Consider the following 25138-nt stretch of genomic DNA (forward strand, 5'->3'; position numbering starts at 1 on the left):
GCACCCTGCACTCATCCTTTGCACTTCCCAGCAGACTGGTCTAGGGGAGGCATCTGTTTCCTCCAGCAACCCATACCCTCCTTGTGGCAACCTGACTAGTAGCATGCTTTGTATTGGGTAATGTTTCCTGATCTCCCAGGCCCCTGTACCCTCTTATCTTTGTCTTCGGTGTTTGGGTGTATTAAACCCACTAAATAGAGTCGGGTTTCTCTGGGGTACTCCTTGGAATGACACGCAAGCACCTGCCAATGTCTCAGGATGTGATACAGATTGCGGAGGAAGTCTCCAAGTCTCTTTTGCAGCCATGACTGCTCACAGGGCTTCTAGGCAAGAAGGGACATTTGGCTGTGCTCTCCCTCCCTCTGTGTTCTGCTCCTTGCTCCCAGGGCTCTGTTCAAGGGGTTACTCTAACCTGGGAGGGTCTAACATAGGCTTACTGCCACTTGGTAATGCTGCACCAACTTGTTCTTCTGCCCACTACTAATGTCTGGCCTTAACGCTGAAACCTGCCTATTGGCTAGGGATAAGGTAAGTCATACGATCTCCACCCTCCTACTCAGGTTTGATATAAATATCACACCTTTATCTGGTAATTTGCTTCTCCAGCAGCCTCCTAAAAGTGTATTATGGCCTGCACTGTCAACCTTATATCAAACAGCTCTCCTGATAGATGGTAACCTCCCCAGCCCCCCAACAAACGTCTTCTTTGAAGTCGGTACTCCTCCTAACTTGTGCCTCCTCATTGCACCTCTAGGTCATCACTCTCCTTCAAACAATCATCTCTAGCTCCTACTCAACAGCCTACACCTAGCGACAATCCAGGGCCAACTGTATAACCCCGATTACCCAGTCCCTGGGATGGAGTCTAGAGAAACTTGCTGTACATTATGTGGGCTGGCTTTGGTTTTTGGATTGGCTCATTTGTCTTAGTCAGATGATTCGAGAGAGCCTGAGCCTAAGGCTATTTTAAGGCCAGTCGTCATTTTGCAATTCAAACTGTGGCTGACCACGTGAGAGCTGCCTCTCTCGACACATGGAAGCTGTGGTGTATTTGGTTGTTTTTTTTTTCCAGTCCCATCTGGTTTGTCGGTGCGTACACTGGGATGTAGTGAGTTCCCAGGGAAGCTTTTCTGCTCTGGAAGGATTTTGTTGCGCAGAAATTACTTTGTGTCCCCTGTGATGTTTAGTATCTGCACGAGTCCTGCACACAAAACTGAGAGTGGCCCCTTCCCTTCTTCATTGTGTCTGTTTGGTGGGCCAAGTTGATATAAAATGTGTTAGCCAGTTTTCTCTGCCGCGGCTGCCAAAGAAATTGAAACCGCTGTTATGACTTTAGATTTTTGGTGTCATTGAAATCCTAATTTGACTCGCGCAGGGGCTGACGGTAACCTTGAATCTTTCAATCTTTGTTTTCTGAGACCTGCAGGCAGGTCCCTTAATGTGACAGGCATGCTTTTTGGTGAAAGACCTTAGCTAACTAAAAGGGGCAACATCTCTGCAATTGGTTACGGACAGATAATTGCCTGTACTGTCGTTAGGGTTAAGCCTCTACCCATGAACATCAATGGGGTCTCCTGAGTGAATTCATGCAACGGTTCCCATACTCACCCTGAGAAACACGGTAAGGGTGGTCTGAGGAACCCCCAAGCGCCTCTTTCAGATCCACCATACACTAACTCGGGTGGTGCCAAGCCCCTTCGGCCACCCTACTGTCAGTACCCAGGGCCAAACGGGGGAATGTCGTCACAATGTACTAATTGACTTTTCTGATGCCGAGCTAGTGCTGTCCCACACACGTGCATCCACTAAGTTGATTAACTGGGCCTGAAACACTGCTCCATCAAAGACTGAACCTAAAAGAGATATTACAATTTAGTTTGACCCCGTGTTCCTGCTCCTAGCAAGGCACTGTCACACACTGTGAAACACATGGGGCCTCATTACGAGTTTGGAGGCTGCCTCCAAACCGGGCTCCATTACCGGGTTCCTGCAATGAGAGAATAACCGGGTCATTCCGACATAGGAGGACCCGGTAATTCCTCCTTGCAGGAACCATTCCCCATTCCCATTTGAGCCCCCATAGGGCTCAATGGGAATGGGGAGGGAGGTAACAACGGGCACATTACAAGTGTCCGGTTGTTACCTCCCTCTTCCCCTCGCGGGACCCGGAAAAGACGTCTGGTCCGGGTCCCGCAAGGGGAACCTCGTAATCGGCCTTGACGGATTGGAGGGGATCGGTCCCGTACCGGCCCCCTTTATTCCTTCAGCGCCAGGGTCGTAATGAGGCCCATAGTCTTTTAAAGTTCACAGCACATTCCTCTTGCATACACACATATCCGCACAGAGATATTTGAGAGACTATTAACGAGTAGCTACTGTTATTCTGTGGTTGGAAAGTACCTCTGAAGACCATTTGTATGGTCAAGAGAGTGCCAATGAGAAACCCTGAAGAAACATGCAGACAAGTCGCCTTCCCTGCCCACATTTGATGCCAAGTGTTGCACAATATTTACGGTGGATGCCAGTGAAGTTCAGTAGGGGGGTTTCTGTCAGTTTGGCAACATGGTGAGTGTGGTCTCAGTCCCTTTGCCTCCAGGGCAGTCAGGAATCTGGAGAAGAGGTGTGCTGTAACTGAGAGAGGCACTGGCTGTATGGTGGGTGTCGAAACATTTCCAGACTTTTGGGGGTGTACCGTAGGTTGTTAAGTCTGACCTCAAATCTCACATATATCTTGACCAGCATGGTTTGAGCTCTGGCTCTCAGTGGATTGCAAAGTGGCTAGTAGACTCAAATGAATACCATGTTGTCGTGGAGTGCATTCCAGGTAATCTGAATGTGGCAGTGGATTGTTTGTCATACTTGCCATTCCATTGTGCGCAGCAGTGTGGTGTGGAGGATGATGTGCATGAGGAGTAGGTGCAGAGTGTGAGTGCATTGCCGGTGGTGAAAGAGGCAGAATGTGAAAAAGATCCTGAAGTGGATATGGCAGGGTTTACGGGAAGGCTGACAGGAGGTTGGTCAGCCATTGCAGGCCATATAGCCCTGTGCTGGATGAGTTGAAGGGCCCTGTGGAGCAATCCTGAGTTAAGAGGCTTGTAACAACCATCGGCCTTAAGCGGCAAATAGTGGCATTGGCAACCACAAGTCAAATTGACAGGTTCCTCATCTGGAAGCATTTATACAAATGGTTGTGATCCCCTGCCATGGATAGGGATGTGGAAGAGTTGTTTGGGGGAATATGTCCTGTTTAGATGAAGTGACAAGAGTCATAAGGTACATGCCCAGCCAGGCAATCCAGTGAAGGTACCCACAAATGCGTGGCACAAGCTTACCATTGACCTCATGGGGCCTTTCAGTATGTTGGGCAGTAGAGAGCACGTTTAATTTTCTTGTTTTGGTGGATTACTCCACTTTTTACTCACTGGATAAATTGAGGTAGCTATTGTTGAAATGTTGTCTATGCAGACATTAATTTAGTTAATTAACAAGGTATCTGTCACGTAGTGCATGCCTCATAGTTTAATAATGGACAGCGGTGTGCTATTTGCTTTGTGTAAAATGACTGCTTTCTTGACCAATGTGGCTATAAAGATGAGAGAATCAATCGATGTATGAAGGATACCATTCACATGCTCTTGTCTGAATTGGAGGGCAGCACCACATTCAAGCTTGAGAAGAAGATAAGCACCCGAATAACTCTCACAAAGTATTCACCACTGTTCCTCCACAAGGCCAATTAGGACACCCTATGCCAACATGCTCTGTGTGCCGATGGTAAGAAGAATTAGAGTAGGTGGCTCCAGCTTCCCCTACCTAGCACCATCACATTGGGCTGCCCTACCTCCCTCTATATGAGGCGAGGCCTCCCACATGACCTTTCACAAAGCCATGAAAACAGTGCTTTTCACCTGAAACACGCCACAATCTACAGCCATAATCTACCTGCTCACCACATAAATGTGATCCCACATAGATGTTACTCACCTATGTTCATATGTATATTATATGTATCCTAATGTATACTTGCTCTTTTTGCTCAATGTACAACTTCTTCTCCCCATGTGCCCTCTCCCTGTAACTAAACTTCCCTCAAGTAACAGTGCCTCAATGCCCAAGGGCTGCTGTGCGCTATACAAATGTAATAAATAAATAAATATTCTGGTTCCTGCTGCTGGGAACCTGCTCTGCTTGCTCCCTGCTGCTTTCTTCCCATATGTATAGTGATGTGCCCTACTACCACCACGCCTGGCTCCTGTAGCAAGATCCTGTGGTCTGCTCCTTACCTGACCACCTGGAGATGCAGAAAGGCTGGGTCAAAAGTGAGTCCTGCATGACTGGGTGGTGGAGATCCAGTCTGCATGGATATGAAGACTCTCGCGCAAAGAGTGAGGACCTCCAGATGCAAATTGCTATGCAAAGTGATGTCAAACGCGGCGCTAAAATGATTCAGATGAGGGTCAGTGATGGGGTCAGAGTCCCAAGTTGTCAGAAAAAGATTTGCCCGTGACCATGGCCCCCAGGAGAGTAGTGAAATCAGTAGAGGATGGCAACAGGTAAAGCATGATCAGCTAATCTGCGCAAGATGTGATTAGTGCCTGGAGTACAAAGGATGAATGTGATTTTGTGTGTTGGGATGACCTAGCTGGGGCTCATTGTAAGATCACAAAATGTGATGGGTGTCCACACGCAGGATGAAGCGAGGAACCACATTTTGAAATTGCCATGGTAGTCTCCAAAGATATGTCAAAACTGGAATGTCCTTAGAGGTCCTGTTTTTGTTTGGCAAGTCATACCATACATGCCTACATACGGCATTTAACTAGGGATTGGCATTTCTAGTCCTAATTTGACATTGCATTTGGCATATCTTACTTCTGTATTTAAAACAGTAAATTCATACCGGCTAATCCGAGAGTTCAAAGAGAAAACATGACTGGACAAGCGTATCAAAAGGGGAATGATGTTTGCACGCACGAGGGATTGTGTTTGAGAGGGTGCAATGCCATCCGTATGAATTGGTTAAGGAGAGATCGATTTTTGAAATTGCATGTTTGTAGTAAAAAAAATACTTACCGGGGCATTATACATGGCACCAAATAACACCTTCCCGCTACAAGGCCACAGCTCACCGCCATGTGGATAGCGGTTCTTTTTGTAGTCGCAAGACAATTATAAAACGCAATTATGGGGATTCAATCATGATGGATCCACAGTCATGCGTGAGCCATGTCTATATTGTTGCAAATTAGATTGCTTTGTATTTCAGCCAAGTCTAGAATATCTGTGCATGAGTTTGCCGTAGACTGCATTCATTAAATGCAGTGAATGTTTCCAGTATGTTGGCTAGGGCACACGACTTTGTGTGAGCTCTCAGTATCTGAGGATATTGTAGTAATCCTACTGGGGCAGGATCACGTCACTGGAGCCTGCTGCCAGGTGACCTCAAACCTCTGCAGTGGGTGCACTCACCCCACACGCTAGAAGCAGGGTATTAGAATCCACGAAACCAAGGAACTCTGTTAATCTACCTTGTTGTGTGAAGGGTAAATTCACACCCGGGGAAGGGTGCTGAGCCAATCAGGTGGCTGGAACCATGGCGAGAATACACATCCCCACCGCTATTCCAGCCACCCAAGGCTCTTCCCTGGGTGATTTTCTTTTCCTTTTTTCTTCTTTTTTAATAACGTGTTTGTGGGGACGTCACGTGATCGCAGGAGCGCGATCTCGCGAGATCTCGATGTAACGGGCTCTCGCGAGCCCGCGCTCCATGAGAAAACATCGTAGTACTATGCAAAATCCGTCCCAATGTTCTCCGAAACCACGTCCCCCATGAGGGAGCTTCTGAAGAAGGGGGCAGCCTACTCCTGGGGGCCAGAACAAAATGAAGCCTTCACTGAAATCAAAAGGAGAATTCTACATGCACCATACCCGAAACCGTTCAACCCTGAATGGGACACCTGTATCACAACGGATGCCAGCGCGTACGGGCTGGGGACCACCCTGACCCAGAAGAAGGGGGACACTGAAAATATCGTGGCGTTTGCATCAAAAGCCCTATCATCGGCGGAGAAGAAATACTCCACTGTTGAGAAAGAAATGTTGGCATGTGCCTGGGCCGTCGATTACTTCAGATCTAATGTTTGGGGCACAAAATTTAGACTGGTCACCGACCACAAGCCCCTCATCCACATGTTGAGCCCGGGCAGCACCAAGGCGGCCACCCAAGACTGGCCAGGATCGCTGCAAAACTGCAAGAGTACACATACGAGAGCCCACATTGCTGGTTGGAGAAACGCGCAAGCGGACTGCACGTCCAGACTCCTCGACCAAAACGCTCCTGGGACCACATTCTTGGAAGATGAATGTGTCATAGCCTCTATACGTGACTTGAGGAACGGCGAGTACATGGACCTAAGTGAGCGCCATTGGCAGCAAGAGTTCGAGCAGGACGATGCTCTAAGGCGCGTAGCAGCCTGGACCCACGAAGTTTGGTATGACGAAAGAGCAATCCCTGAGGGCCTACGTCCATACTGGAAGGTGAATGACGAAATCACCACCATGAACGGTCTCATTCTGAGAGGCGACCAAGTGATTCCGCCCAGCGGAATTCGCAAAGTGATCCTGTGCAGAGCACACTCAGGCCATCTGGGATGCAACATGACCCGACGCAGGATACGCAACGCCTACTGGTGGCCAGGCATGGATCAGGACATATGACAAATGGTTGAAAGGTGCCATGAGTGCACTAACAGTGACAAGCGTCTGGCTGTGAGACAAGCCCCTATGCTGCCCACCGAAGTCCCCAAAGGGGTGTGGCGCAAACTAGGGTTGGATTTCATCGGGCCCCTGGACAGCATGCCCCCAGAACATGAATATAGGATAGTCACAGTCGACTATTTCTCCAAATGGGTCGAAGTTGACTTCACCTCGGACATCACCACAAGCAGAGTCATCGAAGCACTCACCACCATATTCCAGCGCGAAGGCCTCCCCGAGGAAATTGTGATAGACAATGGAGTCCAGTTGGTCTCTCGAGAGATGGAGAAATTCCTCAACCTCAACAACATTCGGCAGCGGAGAGCAAGTCTCTACCACCCACAGGCCAATGGCCTGGCCGAGCGGGCGAACCGCTTCATCAAAGCGGCGCTGCAACTAGCGCATGCCTCGGGCCTAAACCCATGCAAGACCGTCAAGGAGGCTGTCGCAGCCCACCGCATCACCCCCAACGCCGTCACCGGCGTTTCACCTTTCCATCTGCTAAGGGGGAGAAGGGCAGCATCCACACTGGTACCACCTTGGCTCCATCAAGTGAGGGCTGACGAAGATGCGGACATGGAAGATGTGGTTTTCCTCAGGCAGTGTAACAAAGAAGCCATGAAGGCCCAAGTGGACATGCGTCGAGCCGCTCGCCAGACAACAGTTTACAAAAGCGACCTGGTAAAGATACGTCTCCCACACAAAAACACGTCGACCGGCTCCAGATACAGCAGTCCCATAGAAGTCATCGAGAAAGGGTCAAACCACATCTGCACCAGCGACGGAAGGAAATGGAATCTAGAAAGGGTGGCCATGTACCGCAGAAAAGAATCCGTTGAGCAGCCACACTGGGAAACCGGAGAAGACCCAGTCCAACAAGAGCCATCGGAAAACCCTCACCAGTCAGGAAGAGATGCCTCGGAGTCACCCTACGGCGACAAATTCTCAAGTGTGAACTCCCCGACTCCACTCAGGGAGTCACAGCGAAGGGCAAGACGAGGAGAACATGAATCACCCGCACCTCCCCAAGAGTGCTCCCGCAGCCCTGCCCCATTTCCGGATCAAGGCAGACCTCAAACAGAGAAAAGGAAACCCAGCAAGTTTGCAGACTTTGTCATGGAATGACATCCTATACTTTTCCCAGCAAAGGAGGTGTGTGGGGAGGTCACGTGATCGCGGGAGCGCAATCTCGTGAGATCTCGATGTAACGGGATATCGCGAGCCCGCGCTCCGCGAGAAAACGTCAGAGAGCATTGCCGCCACATTCTGGCAGTGCGCCAGACCAAGAGGTCGGCTTACAGCACTGCTCCTATTAAGAGGCCACTATAAATGTGGCCCAAAGAAGCCTCTGCAATTCAGCTTCCAGGGCATAAGTCCAAGGCCACAGGAGGCCACATGGGGGCCCTGGAAGCTCACAGCGTGTCATCCATGGGCACACCTTGCCTCCAGTGAAGTAACTGGAAGGCCCAGACTGGAACTGTGAGTAACTCCCCTGCCCTACTCAAGGACAAGTTATGCCTACCAGTTTGTCTTATTAATAAAGACAGTTAAGACCCATCTGAGCGTCCTGTCGTCCTTTGAGGCCACTACAGTGCGGCAACAGGGTGGGTCTCCCTGTTGCCTCCCTACGTTAGAAAACACCAATTCCCATTCTCCCCCACCCCAACTTACCGGTGGGACCAGAGCCTCGACCTTTGGTCCCAGATTCTCCTGCAATCTTGCTGCCGCCATTAAAATAGAAAAGGGACTAGGTCCCTTTTCGGATGACGTTGGCCATTTTAGAACATGTTTTCTATGGGCGCCATCATCCAAAAAGGGACCTAGTATCTTTTCTATTTTAATAGTGGCAGGCATTTCTTTTTCTCTGACGGGAGATGGGCTTGCGCTGAGCTCATGTCCTGTCAGACAAAAGAAAAAGAAATCTATCCGTGCCTTGGGAAATCCCGGCTGCGAATGTAGCTTTCACACCCCTGCTGGGGGGCACACCTAGGGTTTAACGGTCCTCCAGCTAAAGCTTTGGTAGGCCCGAGCTCAGGTCTCAGCTCGGGCTGTGGGTCGTTAAACCCCATGTCCGCCACTATAGCCAAAGCTTGAAAGCCATATGAGATTTATATATTCTACTGAGCCATAACAATTGATGAGTGTAAGAGCAAGGAGGAAAAGCGCTATGGAGAGATGGACTGACATACGGCTACAGTAACATCCCCTTAAAAGCAGTTGTTAGTTATTCTAAAAAGAAATTCATCATTCAAACACAAGATAAAAATATCACTATGGATAAAAATACAACCTTTAGCTAATGGTTTGAAAGGAAGGAAGGGCCAAAATGTAGCATTTTATAATGATTGCTTTCCTCTCAAATGTCCAGTTTTATTTACGGGGCTATATAAGTGCACATAGCGGAGTGTTTGGAATGGGCACATGGATAATGTGAAAAACACTTCCACTGGAGTCCCTCGGGATTCTACACTTTTCTTATCCTCAACAATGCCAACCTGGTTGTTGAGCTTGGTACTAGTAACGGCCTATTGTGTTGATGAATAATGATCAATATTCTACAATTCCTAGTTCTATATATTTACAGAGGTTACTAGAACTGAGGAAGTTGCAAGAATATTTGCCTCTTGAATTGTTTTCTAGCTATGCCGCTTTGAATTCTAACAAAGGTATTTCCAGTCTCGCACAATAACTGACTAAACCATTTGAAGACCAAAGAAATGAAGACATTTCAGCCATTTTGTAGTTCCACGTTTTCACATACTTTGCTGTATTTGTTTTTTATGTATGTTTGTTCTTAAAGTAATTGATACATTCATGTCTGCTATCAGAAGGCCTTTTACTCGATTGCTAAACTAAACCTGTTTCCATGCTCTTTCATGTAAAAGAGAAATTCCTCCTGAACTTCGGCGAATGGTGCACGGAGGTCTTGTTCACTTAGACATGGAGGACCACCAGGACCAGGAGTATGTGCGTCCTCGATTAAGGTTCAAAGCATTCAGTGGAGAAGGACAAAAACTGGGAAGGTAAAAATACCCATACATATTTCTATTGTGAATGATCGTGGTTTTCTCGTGTCCCTCTTTTAAATTTCAGTTTCTATCCGCTCTGTAGGTGGCTTTAAATAATGTGGTGGCCCATATAACTTTATAATGGAACATGGGTCATTAGGGGATATTGTAGCTTTGTGCCTGTACAAATCCATCTACGTATATATTGGTTGTACTTCACTTATTACCTCAACATAATTATTTACTGCATGCTTGTCTTGACTAGTCACTGCTCTTGGAGTGGCATGCTTGTTATACTGATAAGAGGGAACACCCGTCATGTAGTAATAGAAAGAAGCTAGAGTGGTTTCCACCTACTAAAATGTCCTTTTGGTTACCCTTTATAATAGAATGTTACCGTCAGAAGAAATTTCAAGACCACCAAAATAGAACTCTGATGTATTAGGTGCGCAAATGGCATTTTAATTCACACATTGTTTTCTTCCCACCCCCACATAGGAACATAATCCTGTTGGCTTTGCCATTAATGGCAGTAAAAAATGCCAAGCCGCTGTTGTACAAATATACCCCCATGTAAGACCACTCATGTTGGCCATGCACACATACATATATAGAAATACATAGATTCTTACCTGCTCTCTGCGCTCTCTCTACGGGCCACCATGGAGCCCCTGGTGGCCCACCCTGTGACTTCTGTCAATAAAGTGCAGATCTTGCTGCATTGAAGTATGCTTGTTTTGCGCAGGTGAGTGGTGGAAGGGCCTGCATTTCTACTTGCCTGATCAGTGTGCATACTTTCTGCATTGGACCTTAGGCTCTGTTTTATAACCAGAGGCACAAAGTGCTGGGAGCGGTGGGGTTGTACCCCTGCCAAGGGACTGACTGAACCCGTCGATTACCACATATCGGTAAAGATCCAAATTTAGATTCCCATAGTTAGAAACTTGCATCAGAGCCGTTGTAAGTATATCATTGGAATCTAAATTTGCATCTGTTAATCTAAAAAAGGGGTAGCGCCTTTGCAGTAGCCAACCCTGATTGCTACGGTCAGCAGTAGGTATATCCAATCTGGGTATGTGCCTAGCTGGCTGGAAAGATTCCACTTGATAGTAGATGGCGTGTCACAACTGAGGAATAAACGGACAACTCAAGATCATGCATCAGTTTGCTTTCTTCTTTCATTTTGGCATAGAACAAACACATCGATTAGATTCGAACTTAGCTCATGGGGTGGGTTACAGGATCTTCTGTAAACAGCTCGGGTTTCTTAAGGATAGTAGTCCTAAATCTGTCTTCTCTCCTGAAATTAGGTATGCTCTTTTGGCAGTGAACAGTCACTCACAATCTCTGGGAATTATATTGGCCCGCACTTCTTGACTGGGTCTTTCATGGTTGCCGCTGGACTTGTCGGGATGTCATGTTGGTCCACCAAAATGTGTAGTTTATTCAGCACCACACCTAATGATGCCTTGGAATATCATGATAGGTTGTCAAGCACCAAACTCTTTCAGCACCATTGGATCCCAGAGTACTTCCTTTTACCCTCCTAGTCAAGTAGTCGGGAAGTGTACAGTAAATGTGTGGTGAGCCTTCCACGTCTGGATGATCTTTCTTACTGACTAGTTCTAGGGACATTCTTGTCTCCTCCCTTTTCTCCTTCCAATTCTCATAATCCATTCCTGCCTCTTTGCTGCTCCTCTCTCCTCAGTTGTTTCTTCTATTCTCCTCCGCTCTGTTCTCTGTTTCTCCCCATCACCTTCTCTCCTCCATTTCCTCTCATCCTCTGCTCCTTTTCTCCCCTGTTCTGCCCTCCTTTGCGCACTTCTTCCCACGTCACCTCATCCCCCTCCATCCTCCTTCTCCCCTTCACCTCCTTTGTTATGCTCTTTTCTTCCCCTCAGCCACCGTCCCACTCTGCCTGCTTTCCCTTTATTTTCAACAACATCTGCTCGTCTCTGGCCATGCCTCCTCCTCCTCTGCCTCCTAAACCCCTCTCTCCAACATCTCTGATCCTTTATCTCACATATCCACCTCATTGTCGCTCTACTTCACACTTGCAGCTTCTCACACTGGCTCCTGCACAACTCATCTCCTCTCTCCTGGTTAAATTCACTAGTGTCAAGTTTATGCAAAAGCAATCGTGTCTTTGGCTTGGGCAAGTGCTGGGCAAACTACTAACTTTAGCGGTGCCTCAAATTGTAGAGTGGACCACCCCATGGCTACATGTCTTGAGGTTATCAAACGATTGTCTGTCGTTTTGAAACCAAAATGACTGCCAAACTTACTCAAACAATTCCTTATGAACACTGATGAGCTCCTCGTCTAATCCTTTCATTGTTATGGCTTTATTTGTCTTACTGTGCTTTGCAAGCCCTCATGTTTGTGTGCAAGTGGGGTCGGGAGCATTCTCCTTTAGCACTGCCCATAAATTCTTCTATGTTGGCCAGTATGTTTACTGGTATGCAGAGTGTCTTGTAGACTCCCCTAGAGGTGGATCCCCTAGAACCTTTCTTCTGGCCAAGATCTTGTTGTATCCTGATTACTCGTGTTTTCCCAGCAATATCATTGAGTCTATAGATGTGATGGGGATCTAAGGGATCCCCTTCATATCACCTATGGGCTCCACGTTAGCAGGGTAAGTAGTGGGCTCTATGGTCACCCCCGTTGCATTCTCTAGCATCCAGCAAGTGACATACAAGAGAAAGAGGTGAGAGCAGGTGGCAAGTAGTGAGCTCTTTGATGGGTTGGCAAAGGGATCAACAGCACAGGAGGTTGGAACTCTGCATAGACAGTAGGAGAGAAGCGTAACAGGGAGCAGAGGAGGGGGGGGGGTAGAAAAGTTGACAGATTTCACATTTGCGTGATTTTAGGGAAGTAGAAGCCCAAGGTCATTGATAGAGAGTTAGGAGGAAATTGAGCCAGGTGCAGTGTGCATGGCCTGGAGGATCATCGACAGTTTACAAGGGTGTGAGCAGGGGAACGATAAGAGATCAATGTAGTGGGAAGTTTCAAGATCATTCATGGGGCAAAAAGAGAGTCCTTGTATGCAGTTAAGAGAGCAGGGGACTGAGCTTTGCCCCAGCGGCATCCATCGAGACTTATGGACGCCCTCATCTGATGGTTTGTGGCACGGTCCACGGTTGAAAGTATTCATTGAATAATGATAGTCAAACTGGGGGGTAGGCAGTGCAATATTGTATTTAGTAAAGGCGTGTTAAAGTGACCAAGTGGGTTAGAGAGAGCTTGGCAGGGAATTCCTGACCTGGTCAAGATATGGGACCATGTAGTCCGGCTTGATTGCCTTTTTTTGTTGTTGTGGGAGCAAGGGTGGAGGGGTTACGGAGATTGGGAAGTAGAGGGGAATGAGTAGTCTGAGGAATTGACAGAGAGCAGAGAAGTTAAGAATTTAGAAATAAAGATGAGGTCTAGCGAGTTGCTGTGCGTGTGGGTAGGAAGGTTGTGTTTCGACCAGAGAGTGGTCAGACAGCATAGAGAACAGCTGTTAATTGATGAGCTTTGGTCACGTTATCAGAGTAAAATCACCCTTGATAATTGCATATTTGTGTAGCAAGTCAAAGAAAAAATTGAGGGTCCCAAGTGTGTAGTAGATACGTAGGGTTGAGCTGGGGTTTGGAAGAGGGAACAGAGTTGTATTAAAATGAGGATTTTAAGTTTGAAAGAGAAGAGGTGCCAATGCTTTGTCCTTATGAATTATTAGGTGAATAGCACCACCTTTTTTTTTTTAGTTAAGGGGAGTGGGGCAAGGTAACAGTCAGTATGGGCGGCATATTAATAACACAGTGCAAAGTGACCATATGACTTTGCTAGAAGCACGTTGGGGCAGCGATACTGGATGCTTATGTGGAGGCATATCTCCCTACACATTATGCTGGTTAAAGTTTTATTCTCGTTTGAGTTATTTAATTTCACATGACCTTCCTTTCTTTGCACTATCTGAGGTTTCCTGGCATTTTGATGTTCGCATTGTACTGTTTTGTTCCCCCACATTTTGCCCTGGCAGTAGGTTTAGAGTTGGAACATGTTGTACTCTTTTTGTCCTTCTATAGAGGAGTCTCCCCAGGCTCTACATATTCACTTGCCCCCATCTGCTGACGCAATCTATCCTGGCTGTTAGGAGCAGCTAGGTGATGGTACCAAATGAATTCGTTGACAAGCAGTGGCCTTATGACACATCCAGAAGTGTGTCCGGCTGTGAATTGTTCTCACCAGAACAGCTCCTAAGGACAGGAACGCTGCACATTTATTGTTGGCGGGTAAAGATCACTCGAGGGATATAGTCCATACATCTACCACTGATTATCTTCTATGAGAAAATGCCAATCGGATTATAAAAGCAGCGAATCTGCCCTACATGATTCCTCTAAACAGCTGGACATGCTTGAAATCCTCCTTTGTTCTTCCTGAGACAGGGAAATAAAACCCAGTGCAAGGCAGTGTTCTATTAGTCTGGTCTTACATTTCCTGTTGGTTTTACCCAGATATCGTAGGGCACATGGGCAGACTACCATGTAAACCACTTTCTCACTTTTGCAGTTTGTCTGTTCCTTAATGACCCATTTCTCTCTGAGCCCAATATCCACTTCTGTAGTCCTCGTGAACTTACACATTATGCACTGCCCACAAGAGGAGTGCCCTGTCACAGGCATCATTCCCCATAGTGTGGTTTGTTTAGTGGTCTTAGATGGTTTGTCCGAAATGTCATTTCGCATAACCATATTCCTGATGTTTTGACTCCTCTTGAATGCTACCAAGGGCATGGCTACCTTCTTTTTGAAAATCTTTTTCCAGTTTTTCATGATCACAGGTTTGATACTGTAGGACAAATCGGAGAAAGTGTTGACAAACACCTGGCCTGCATCCCTTTGTTCCTTATGAGGCCTGTCCGCCAAAAGACCCTCTCAATTGTTATTGTAGGCCCTCTTAGGCCCTTTTTAACCATACGTCTGGGATAACCTCTATCTATCAATTTTTCAGCCAAAATGTTGAACTCTCCTGATAGTGTTGTTTTCTACTACTATTTCTTTCCAGTCTCAGAAACTGCCCAAAAGGTAAATTGGCCTTAATATGGTTAGCATGATGGCTGGTAAAGTGAAGGAGGGCATTTCGATCTGTGGGTTTAGTGAAAGGTTTAACCCATAATTTTCCTTCTTAATGAAAAACGGTGATGTCCAAGAAATTAATTTCACTGTTGCCAATTTCCTTTGTAAACTTCAAGAAATTATTTTAAGTGTTCAGCCAAACCTCAAATTCATTGGCTTCAGATCTGGATCCCTCCCATATGATACATTTTTCATCTATATATTGTAGCCATTGAATAATGTCTCTTAAAGGGATTACTCTCAGCATACACTGTCTTTTTTTTTTTTTAACTCCACATATAAATTGCCCAGATTAGGGTACATGTCCCCCTCCACCCCCCCCCCATTGCTGTACCTTCTACTTGTTGGTAAAAAAAGTACCTTGGAAATGAAAAAAATTCTTAGTGAAGGCATACTCTACGCCTTAAGTGATTTCAATCGGGCATACAACTAAGTTACGCCCAGCGTGTAGTGCACAATTGAAACCCTTATTTATTTTATCTATAAGTTAAATATTCTGAACGATATACCACTCATATCACACCCTTCTCATGGAGCCCCCTTCCCCCTGGTCACACTGAACCAGGAATCAGGCTACTTTGCAAAGGTATATATTTATGTATTTACAGTTTAATCACAATATATTTTAATAGGTAGAAACAATCACCAATGGGGTGACAGAACACTGAATAATATCTTTAATACACTAGGAATAAGTAATGAGCACAAAGACCAATGCAGCACAGAAAAGAATACTTTTGTGTTGGTTTGGTACAGATGGCACTTAGGGGTTCCCCCTGCAACACCCCGCAACCCTCCCCCCCCCGATAGGAAATTTAACAGATGTGAGGAGAGAGCAGGTATTCAGGAATAGCACAAATCATACTGAATATCACTCCCACCCTCCCCCTTCAAACACAAGAGAAAAATGGAATTGACTTTTCAGCTGTCAGAATGGCTTTGAAATTGTCTTTGGAATTGACTGAGCAAAAACATCAAATGTGATCAAAAATACTTAAATTGTTAGAAATTCTTATGAGAGGCGCTTTGAACAGTTGCACACAATCACAAGCAATGGTTTAGTCAAAAGGAAACAGTGGAAATCTCAAAGTCCAAGTCGTAAACACTTTAAAGCTATTTCACGCGTGTAAAGCCTTTCAGAATTTCAATTTGCGGCAAACTTTTCCTTGCACGATATTCGCTATAACTGGAGAATCGCATTGTTCTGTGGGTAGCTAAGGATGTTGGGTATGAATAGGAGTTGGAATTTCGTTTCTATCATAAAAACGGAGGGAGTTATAGAGGTTTTAGTGAGAGGTTGTTTTTGTAAAATAGGCGCGAGATGGGTTTGCTTACACTATATTATGACTAGGAAAAAGAGGATGCCACACATGAATCTCCACAGTTACGTGACTAGCGTAACCTTTCACGTGGTGGATACTCAATTTCTTTCTGGGATTCACTTTAATTACTCAAAATCACTAATGACTTATGATTTTATAAAACAAATGGGAGAAATTAGCGCAAGAAAAGTTCTGACAATACTATGATTCTGAATTTAAAAATAGGATGGGTTGAGATTGGGATAAGACTATGCAGAGATATTAGGTTCACTTTTCTTCCTATTAATATTTACAAAATAAATTATTAGATTGGACCGTCAGTTGTGGTCAGGGATTGGATCTGGTCTAGGAAAGAGAGCACATCAGGCGTAGGACTGGATCAGCTAGTCCTGTCACCGGTTTTGCATAGGATCTGTCCTTCTTGGTTGTGGGTAGTTTAATCAGCTGGATAGCGAGTTCCTCGGGCAGCCTAGTGGTAGCAAACCAGAGAATTTCAGGATACTAGTTCAAAAGGCCTTTCCACACCCCACAGCACTTCACTGCGTGGTGAGAATAAGTTTGAGGATTTGGACCTTGTTGAAATCCAAATTCTCTACTGCTGGCAAGTGTCTTGGCATCTGGATCTGGAAGGATGTTAAAGGCTGGATGTTGAATGCTGCATCAGAGTGCTTCGCCGGAATCAGGAAAGTGAGTAAATCAGTGAGTCCCTATGTGTTGTCGGCTGTCTCTATCCTTTCAAATGAAATCACAAAAAAGGTGTATGGGCTGGCTTAGCAAAGCCTGCCCCTGTGAGCTGGGATTGGATCAAAACTTCATCTCCGCCTTGCATTTGAATGATTGGATCAAGGCCGGATGATGTCACATTTTATGGTTTGCTTTACAGTTCTTAGAAACCTCCCTTTAGCCACTGGTCTCAAAATCGGATTTTATACTAAATACACATTTCTACATTGGTCATCTTTACACAAATAACACACAAAGATTCCATATTATATGTAGCATCTGTTCCTCAAAATCCTGCAGCTGTGGGATCTTGTTTCAACTTGCTACAGAATGTTGTCCTTTTCGCTATGAACACAATTTCCAAACTTTATGCAAATTTCCACAAATGTGTGTGTTTAACATTGGAATGTGTGTGTAACTTTTCACAATTCTAGTATTAATACATTTCACATAAAACCACATATATTGCCATTCCGGTCTAGAACATGTCACACAGTTCTGCCGCCTCTTAAAACATGCAGCCAGAAATTAGATTAACAACTGTTCATTGTTCATGTTCAACAGCAAATGGTGTGCCCCTTTTTCTCTCCCTGGAGTCCAGGAGCATCCCCCTCCTTGGGGAAGTTCCTTCCATGAGCCATTTACGACCCTCTCACACCTCCGTTCCCTGGGTTGAAGGGCCTGCTATTGTTCATTCTCTTTCTGTAGACAAAAGTCTGGGTTAACCCACAATTATCATCTCCTCGTGAGTTTCAGCTGAGAGAATTTCCATCCACCTGGAAGAAACCTGTGGTCCACTTCCACAGGGCTGCAGCTCAGCCGAGCTAATTTATCCTTCATTAAAGATCCAGGAAAAACCAAACTTGTTGCATCCCACATAAATACATTACTTTCATAGCTTTAACTCTGTGGAATAAAAAGCAACTGAGATCTGTATTCTTTTTAGCCAGAATCCTTTTTATGTTTGCTAACCCAGCAGACTTTTTAGTTTAGATCACTTTGAAGTTTCATCAGTAACTCATCTGACAGCTGTCATTCAGGTAGCCCAAAGTACTGCAGCCAGATTTTGACAGGGGCTGTCAGTTTACAGACAATCCAGTTTGTCTGATGAATGTTTTGCTCTTCACATTATGACTTTGTATGTTCGCAATGCTTCATTAGGTTACTTGACTGTTAGTGCCAAGCAAGATTTTGGATGTTGAGAAGTGTTGTGTTCTAGGCATTTTGTAGTTTTTAGCAACAAAACAAATGTCATTTATAGGCGCATTTTGGAGTGTCCACTCTGTTTGCTGGTCATGGAGCCCACTGGCACATCTTCTGCAGGGTGTGCTCTATTCCACCACACATGCACCATGGGTGGCTGGTTTTGCATCCATCTTTTTGTGTGCTTGAGAATGCATTTTTTTGTAGGTTTTTGGCGCACACAAGGGTTTTGCCGCCATTGTTTCAGTTTCTTTCACCATAACTAGCAGGGTGATGCCGCATAGCACAGCAAAGTGGGTCAATACATGCCACAACGCATCACAGAATGAAGCCATTGTTGACTGGAGGTTCATCATCTCTCCCCAGCAACACTTCCGCCAACACTTCCAAAGTTGCTCTTTGGGGAATAACTGTATGGGATTGGATGTCTAAACATATCAATAGATGGGTATTGATGTAAAATAAAACATCACATTTTCCCCGGCGGTTGCCTCCTCCCATGTGGCCAGAGGATGGCAGCCGCTACCTGTTCCTGACCCTTGGGCGGCTATATGTAGGAGGATCACATGGGAGGAGATAGCCACCGAGGAGATATAACGGCTTCATTGGATGAGGCGTGGTATCCGGCACCTTCCCATGAGGGAGTCCCCCTGTTGCCCAATACTCTAATGGACTATCATCATGTAGACCTGATATTCCATGTGACATCTTTGGAAAAGATCATTCACTAAAATGCATCAGAACTCATCAATGGACTTGAATTCCCACAACCACCCAAGTACTGAGATGAGGAGGATGAAAGAATTGACACAGAGCAACAAGCTATTGAGCATGCTTGTTGGAGGAAGGCACCTGTGCACCCTTAAAAATGTGAACCGAATAATAAAAAGCAGCTTGGGATAAGACGTGACTACTTCAGTGAAGGCTGGAGGAACGAGCCGGTGTGCGGAAGCTGGAGGAACGAGTCGGAGTGCAGAAGCTGGTGACATGAGCCGGTGTGGCAGAGTGAGAGCGCTTGCTGGCAGAGAAGGACAGAAACGTGGTGGGAGCTAGGCGTGCCTTGGAGAAGCCAGGAACCGCTAGAGGGACCCTGGGCGTCTGGAAGCCAAGAGAAGTAGCATAGTCTTTACAGGAGAAGCCAGTATGCAGGAGTGGAGACGCGAGGAAGCCTGAAGAGATGTCGAAGTCGTACAGAGTGGGAAGCAGGTGTTGAAAGTACGCAGCGGAAGCACAAGCAAGCCTGTAAATGCCAGGCAACCGGTGAGTCTGCCAGAGCAGAGTGGGGACCTTGGAGCATTTCGACAACTGTACCAGAACATTGTAAAGTTCAAGAAGATTGTCTATAAGCCAAGAGAGCAGAAGAGTTTGAACATTGTGAAATTACGGAAAGTAAAGTAATTGTAAAGTAGATATACCAATCCAACAAGAAAGGTATATATTACTTGAAGATAAGGGGAACTATACGACGAGAGAAGCCCTGGCAAGCATACATTCGGCAGTTGTGAATATGAGAGAAGTCCTGGCAAGCTTACAGAAGTCAGTTGTGAACAGGCAAATTGCAAATGTGCACGGAGTGTCGAGCATAAAAAGTGTTTGTTTAAACAAGGAAGGAGCTCGTGTTACAAGAAGGAACTTTGTGTTAGAGGAACTTACAAGGCTGAACAGTGTTTGTCTAACAGGATTGTTGGGGGCCAAGAAAGACACACAGGAACTGTTAGACCAAGAGACATTTTATGATGCCAGTGAAGAATCCAGAAGAAGGGAATCACCCTCTGGAATTATTAAGGTCTTTGCCATTCTGGAGAACATTTACAATGGAGTTATTCTACTTTTATTTAAGAACACTTTTTGCAAGTACCAGGTTATAGAAATGACCCTTGTCACGTCATTAGTTTGTTTTAGTGTGAGAGTCAGGATAGATTGCTTGGGCACAAGGAGAGTTTATGACATCCTGACAAAGACATATACTCAGTTTCAGTTCTTAGGTAGGGATACTCCTTTTTAGAATAGGGTCAGAGATGCATTTTCCCAAACTATTTTATAACCCAAATATGACAACCTTGGGTGGAGCTTTCATTTCTGACCCATCACAATGGTCAATGACCGCTCCTCAATTATGATAGATCTCAGTAGGAAAATACAGTTTTTGCACTGTCTTTAGCAAACCATATATCCAGCATAGATCTGGCTTCCTTTTCTCCTGTCTGGCTGACCCTCGTCTATTGATTGGGAATTGTTTTGTAACTTTGAGTACAAACTCAAATTTGAGCCCATATACAGAAATGATACTCGGAGATGTGGAGACACTAACTCTTCTAAAGGTTTGACTCGCCAATAGACCAAATTCTCCAGAATAATCTTTAAAGAGATCAGATCTCTATTAAATGAATAGGTGCTAAATCTGTAGCTCACCCTTGCTGAAGCCTTAGCTGAAACCAGGGGATCTGAGGAATTTCAGAACCATTTTCAGCTTGCTTCGTTAGTGAAACAGATTGTACCCATTGTCCTCCACCACCATCAGATATTTGTGTCAAGAGTGCAGCTTTTGGTATGTTACCCATTCAGGCGTTTCACCTGGAAGGAACACTAAACTAGTGGAGAATGGCATGTCTAGAGTCCTGACTCTTCTTGCTCCTTCAGCTCTGTGCATATGCACAACTCCTGGATCATCTGAAGTCAATGGGACCGGGTGGTACAGAGGGATCAAATCTTGTATATTGAATAGGCAGTACTCAGTGAAAGTACATCCCCAGGCAAAGCCTTGTGCTGTGGGTGCCACAGGGTTTGGCCTTTTCACTACTTCTTTTTGCTCTATCCATACAGCCATTAGCTGTGCTGATTGCCAGATAGGTTTCTTGTCCTGAGCTAAGCAGATAAGCAAGAAATCTTTGTGAAGTTGTTTGCAAACCTGAATCCTAGTAAACCGATGGACTGACTCTTCTCAATAAAGATATGGATATTCAATAATTCTTAGAAGAATAACCTCAGCAAGGCCAGCAAAACTTTCAATCCAGTCAATGAACCCAGGAAAATGTTTTTGCCTAAATCCTTTGGTCCTCGTCCATCTACAAAGCCAATTGTTGCTTTAATTACCCCATAAGGTAGTTGCAGTTAATGCCTTTATTCAATGTCACCAAAGAATTTTCCAACACTGATGAACCATTTGTAGACGCTCCAATATGCATCAGCTAAAACCATATGAATCCCTTGCCGGTTTGAACATATTACCTGGACTAGCATAGCTGCTTTTGCTTCAGATTCCAAGCAGTGAAGAGTCGATAGGCCTTATTTATAGAGCTGTGTATAGTGTGAAGTTAACTGCCATTACACTTAAACTGAGCCAATTCATGCCTTATAGACAGTAAACGGGTCAAAGCATTGACTTTAAAAAGAAACTCCTTACCAGCCCACCTGAAAAGTGAAAATAACAGTCTAATATTTAGAAAAGCTGTAGTCTCTGCTCTTCTGGGACCTGAAATCACCCTGCCAGTTTTGCTTACTAGCGTGACAAGTTTTCGTCGAGAAAATGTATTGTGCTTTATTAACCCCATCCCCAAAACGTAAACATAAAATCGCAAGATATTGGTAACCCCTGTGATATCTATATACTAAGTTTTACAGATCCACAAGTTATCATCTGTTTCTGGTGGATAATGTTTGGGCTTGGGTGAAAGCATGGTATGGCACCATTTACGTTGTCACACTCCATCAATAAGCAGCATGTTTAGACACTGCAGTAACCAAACCATTTCTTTACAGGTTTTATGTCACCTTGTGAACAAGCCTTAGCCTGTCCCATGAAGGTTACAAGGGGAAACCTTCCTAAATATTTGTGAACGTAGGACTGTGCGATTTTACAACAGGGGTGTAGAAAAGATATTTTCCAATAATAAAGTTCCTTGATGTACAGTACAAAGGCCCAAGAATGTCGCACCCACATTGGGAGTTGAGTAACAGGTAAATGTCTTCTTTTTTGGCTGCATCCAACCACACCCAAACCGGTTTCAAAATGTCACTGAACTTGCCTCAGGGTTGGGTTGGTCCTTATGTGGGCTACTGGCAAAAGGAGTGTATTGCTTTATAGTATGACTTAGAAGGTGCACAGTAATGATGGCGGACATAAATAAACCATTCTGTACAACTGTGCATGCAACAGTTGGGATTTTGTTACTGTAATGGTGCAGACAAAGGAGGCTGGCACAAAGGTGGAATGTTTGGTGTTAAAGACTTTTATTAAACAAGAAAGCAAGAGAAAACATAACTATCCCTATTCCTGGAAGGGGTTTCCCTGCCTCAACTAAAGATAAGGTGTCCGTCAGGATGTATGTCAACTCAAAAGTGTCCATCGTCCTGTGTCAAGAAAACCTTACTTCTGTCCCTTACACTAGAAACTAAAGACTAAAGCAGTACTGTTTTGGTCCCAGGAGAATGACTACTGTCTCTTGGGTTATGATTACTGGTGATTTGTTGAAACAGTTACCAAATCTTAGAACAGTCTTGTATCTCGCATGTTGTTGGAGGGTAATGGCTCCCTTCACTTGATAGTAAAGTTCCAAACAATACTTTGTTGGTGGGCCAGGAGAATGTCTCCCTTCTCATGATGTCCAGTATCAGATAGCCCGGGGGAATGACTCCCTTCACCAGGCCTTTTTAGACCTTACTGCCAGTCTGGGTTACCAGGAGAATGACTACATTCTCCTAGTATCTTGTTATCAGTTCCTGCAACCAGGGGCAATGACTCCCTTCCCCAGCTCTTCTTTTCATTAGGCTTCACACCTACAACACCCAAATCTGAGTGTTAGGAGGTTCCGCGACCCTGGCTTCTCTTCTTCTTTGATCCAGCCAATTTGATTCAATTCCCTGCCAAGTACTGCCACGAAGAAGAGGACTCATTTCCCGTTCTTGCTTTGGGTCCCAGAACCTGGTTTCTCTTCTGTTTTGAACTGGCCCACTTGGTTCACTCCCCTGTCAAGTACTTCCACGAGGAAGATAACTCATCTTTTTTAGTGTCCCCAATCCTCCTTAGGCTGTCAGTGGGGATAAGCTGTCAGTGGGTTTATGCCCCCAACTGTCATGAGGGACTCTGTCTCAAGTTCTCTTTATGGTACTTGGGTCCCCCACCCTTTCCTGGTGGTCCACGAGCTTCGTTCCACCACTGCAATGAAGAGGAGAAGGTTAGTAGGCTTTCTGGCCCTGCAGAGCCACCCAAGCGTTATGGTTACAAAGGACATTTGCAAGCACCCTCCTGGTAAGTCGCCCGGTGTCCCCTCCCGGTCTTCCGTGCCATCTGTAAGGAACACATGGTATCAAAGAGTAAGACGGGCACAAGTGATCACAGTTCAAGGGTGTTTATTGAACTTAAATTGGGGTTGAAAAACACCTATGTAATCCTAAATCTAAAGATGGGAGCAAGCTGCAATCATCAAATAATAACGCAGGCCTAGTCGAGTCTGTCACAATAAAAGGGCCTATACTAATAAACCTATTGCCAATCCTTACTTCTAAATACAAATAGTGGGGGAAACAATATTATCCAAAAGTTTGGTGCTGAAGAAATATGTCACAATATTCAAGCCGTTGGCTTCCCTTCCCCACGTTTTCAGCACGGAACAAGGCGGCACACTCGAGCTTTGTACACTCTCTGGCTTTGCTTCTCTAGCACAAAGATGCAGTTCAAAACCTCAACATCAGGGCCTTCTGTGCCAAAGTCTCTTTGCCATTCAAAGCCTCTTATCTCAGCGGGCCTGATGCAACACAACAAACATTAAAGTTCCTTTCTTCTTAGGATTTCACATATACAGCTTCTCAGGTAATTTTCAGTCACCCCAGGTCCCCCTCCACCAGGCTCAGACCCACCTTAACACAAAGCTTTCAATTGATCTCACTCCACTGGGCTCAGACCAACTTTATCTAATTTTCCAAGCTTTCTTTACTTCAAAAATCAAAGTCGTTTGACTTGGGATTTTGCTCAACCCGTCTCAGGACCACTTCGATTCACAGTCCTCTTCTTGCTATAACCTTTTTCTCACATTCACCACTTCTCAGCTGGATACCTTAGAGCGACCTTCAATTGAGCACCCATGCAGTGCCGGACTACTCTGTCAAAGGTATTTTATCTTGCTTTGAAAGGTCAATCACTCAGCAGTTCAAATTTACTTGCGTTTTTTATCATGCACGCTTTAACAATGTTTCTTCCAGCGATTGGCATACAATGTTCCTGCTTGCAACCTTAGCTTCAACACAGAACGTTCTTGTATCGGTCTCCCACACTAACTAGCTGTGTTGATTTCACTGACGCTGCTTTGTTCTTGGAGCCAAAGTCGATATAGGGGTGGCTTGTGGTGCTCCTCACCTTCATTATTGACGCAGGAGGGTGTCTCCCTGGCTAGTCCCCGGGGATCTGTCATCCAGGTTGCCAGTACATGGCCATCGGTACTGGATCCAGTTCCTGGGGGTGGACCAGTGAGGGAGGATCACCTGGATGGGGGGTTCTCGGGGAGAGGGAGTGGGACACTGACTGGTGAGACGCAGTATCCCCTTTCATTTAACACCTTTTTCCCATCCTCTCACGTAGGACATTCTAAACCACTGCCCTCCCTCCCCTTTCTAGCTCTAACACTTTCACACAACGGACTAACACCAGAGCCGCTTATCTGACATGTCCCAATACAAGGGTCAGGCAGTCAGGCAATTAATCAGAATCACACACACCCGACAGCCCTTTCCCGTCCCCGCAGGGATAAAAGTTGAAGCCAGAGAGCACAGTACGAGCAAGGCGAACACAGCAGACAGCACGACGAGACTGCCAAGCAGGCGCGGCAGTTCAAATGAAGGAGAAAGGTGTCAGGAATCGAGAGCGTGGCGAGGAAAGAAGTGACCTTGCCCTTTTCGTCCTAGACCCATGTAACCTTTGTGGAAGAGAGCCTAAGACCCCAAACAATAGCATCTTGTTGCTAGACCACCGTAAACGATGTCCGGTTGCTTCTTAATGCTGGTACCGCGAAAG

General features: G+C 45.5%; 1 protein-coding gene across 7 annotated transcripts in view; it reads left to right on the forward strand.

Moving 5' to 3' along the window:
* UBXN2B (UBX domain protein 2B) overlaps nucleotides 1-25138 on the forward strand; it is a 696122-nt gene that overhangs the window by 595084 nt on the left and 75900 nt on the right. For all 7 annotated transcript variants that reach the window (XM_069621083.1, XM_069621081.1, XM_069621082.1 and 4 more), the window contains one exon: nucleotides 9642-9779. In XM_069621083.1, coding sequence (XP_069477184.1) covers nucleotides 9642-9779 — 138 coding nt within the window. The remainder of the gene's footprint in view (nucleotides 1-9641; nucleotides 9780-25138) is intronic.

The sequence above is a fragment of the Ambystoma mexicanum genome, chromosome 5q (assembly GCF_040938575.1).
Source record: "Ambystoma mexicanum isolate Mex_15411 chromosome 5q, UKY_AmexF1_1, whole genome shotgun sequence".
NCBI classification, from domain to species: Eukaryota; Metazoa; Chordata; class Amphibia; order Caudata; family Ambystomatidae; genus Ambystoma; species Ambystoma mexicanum.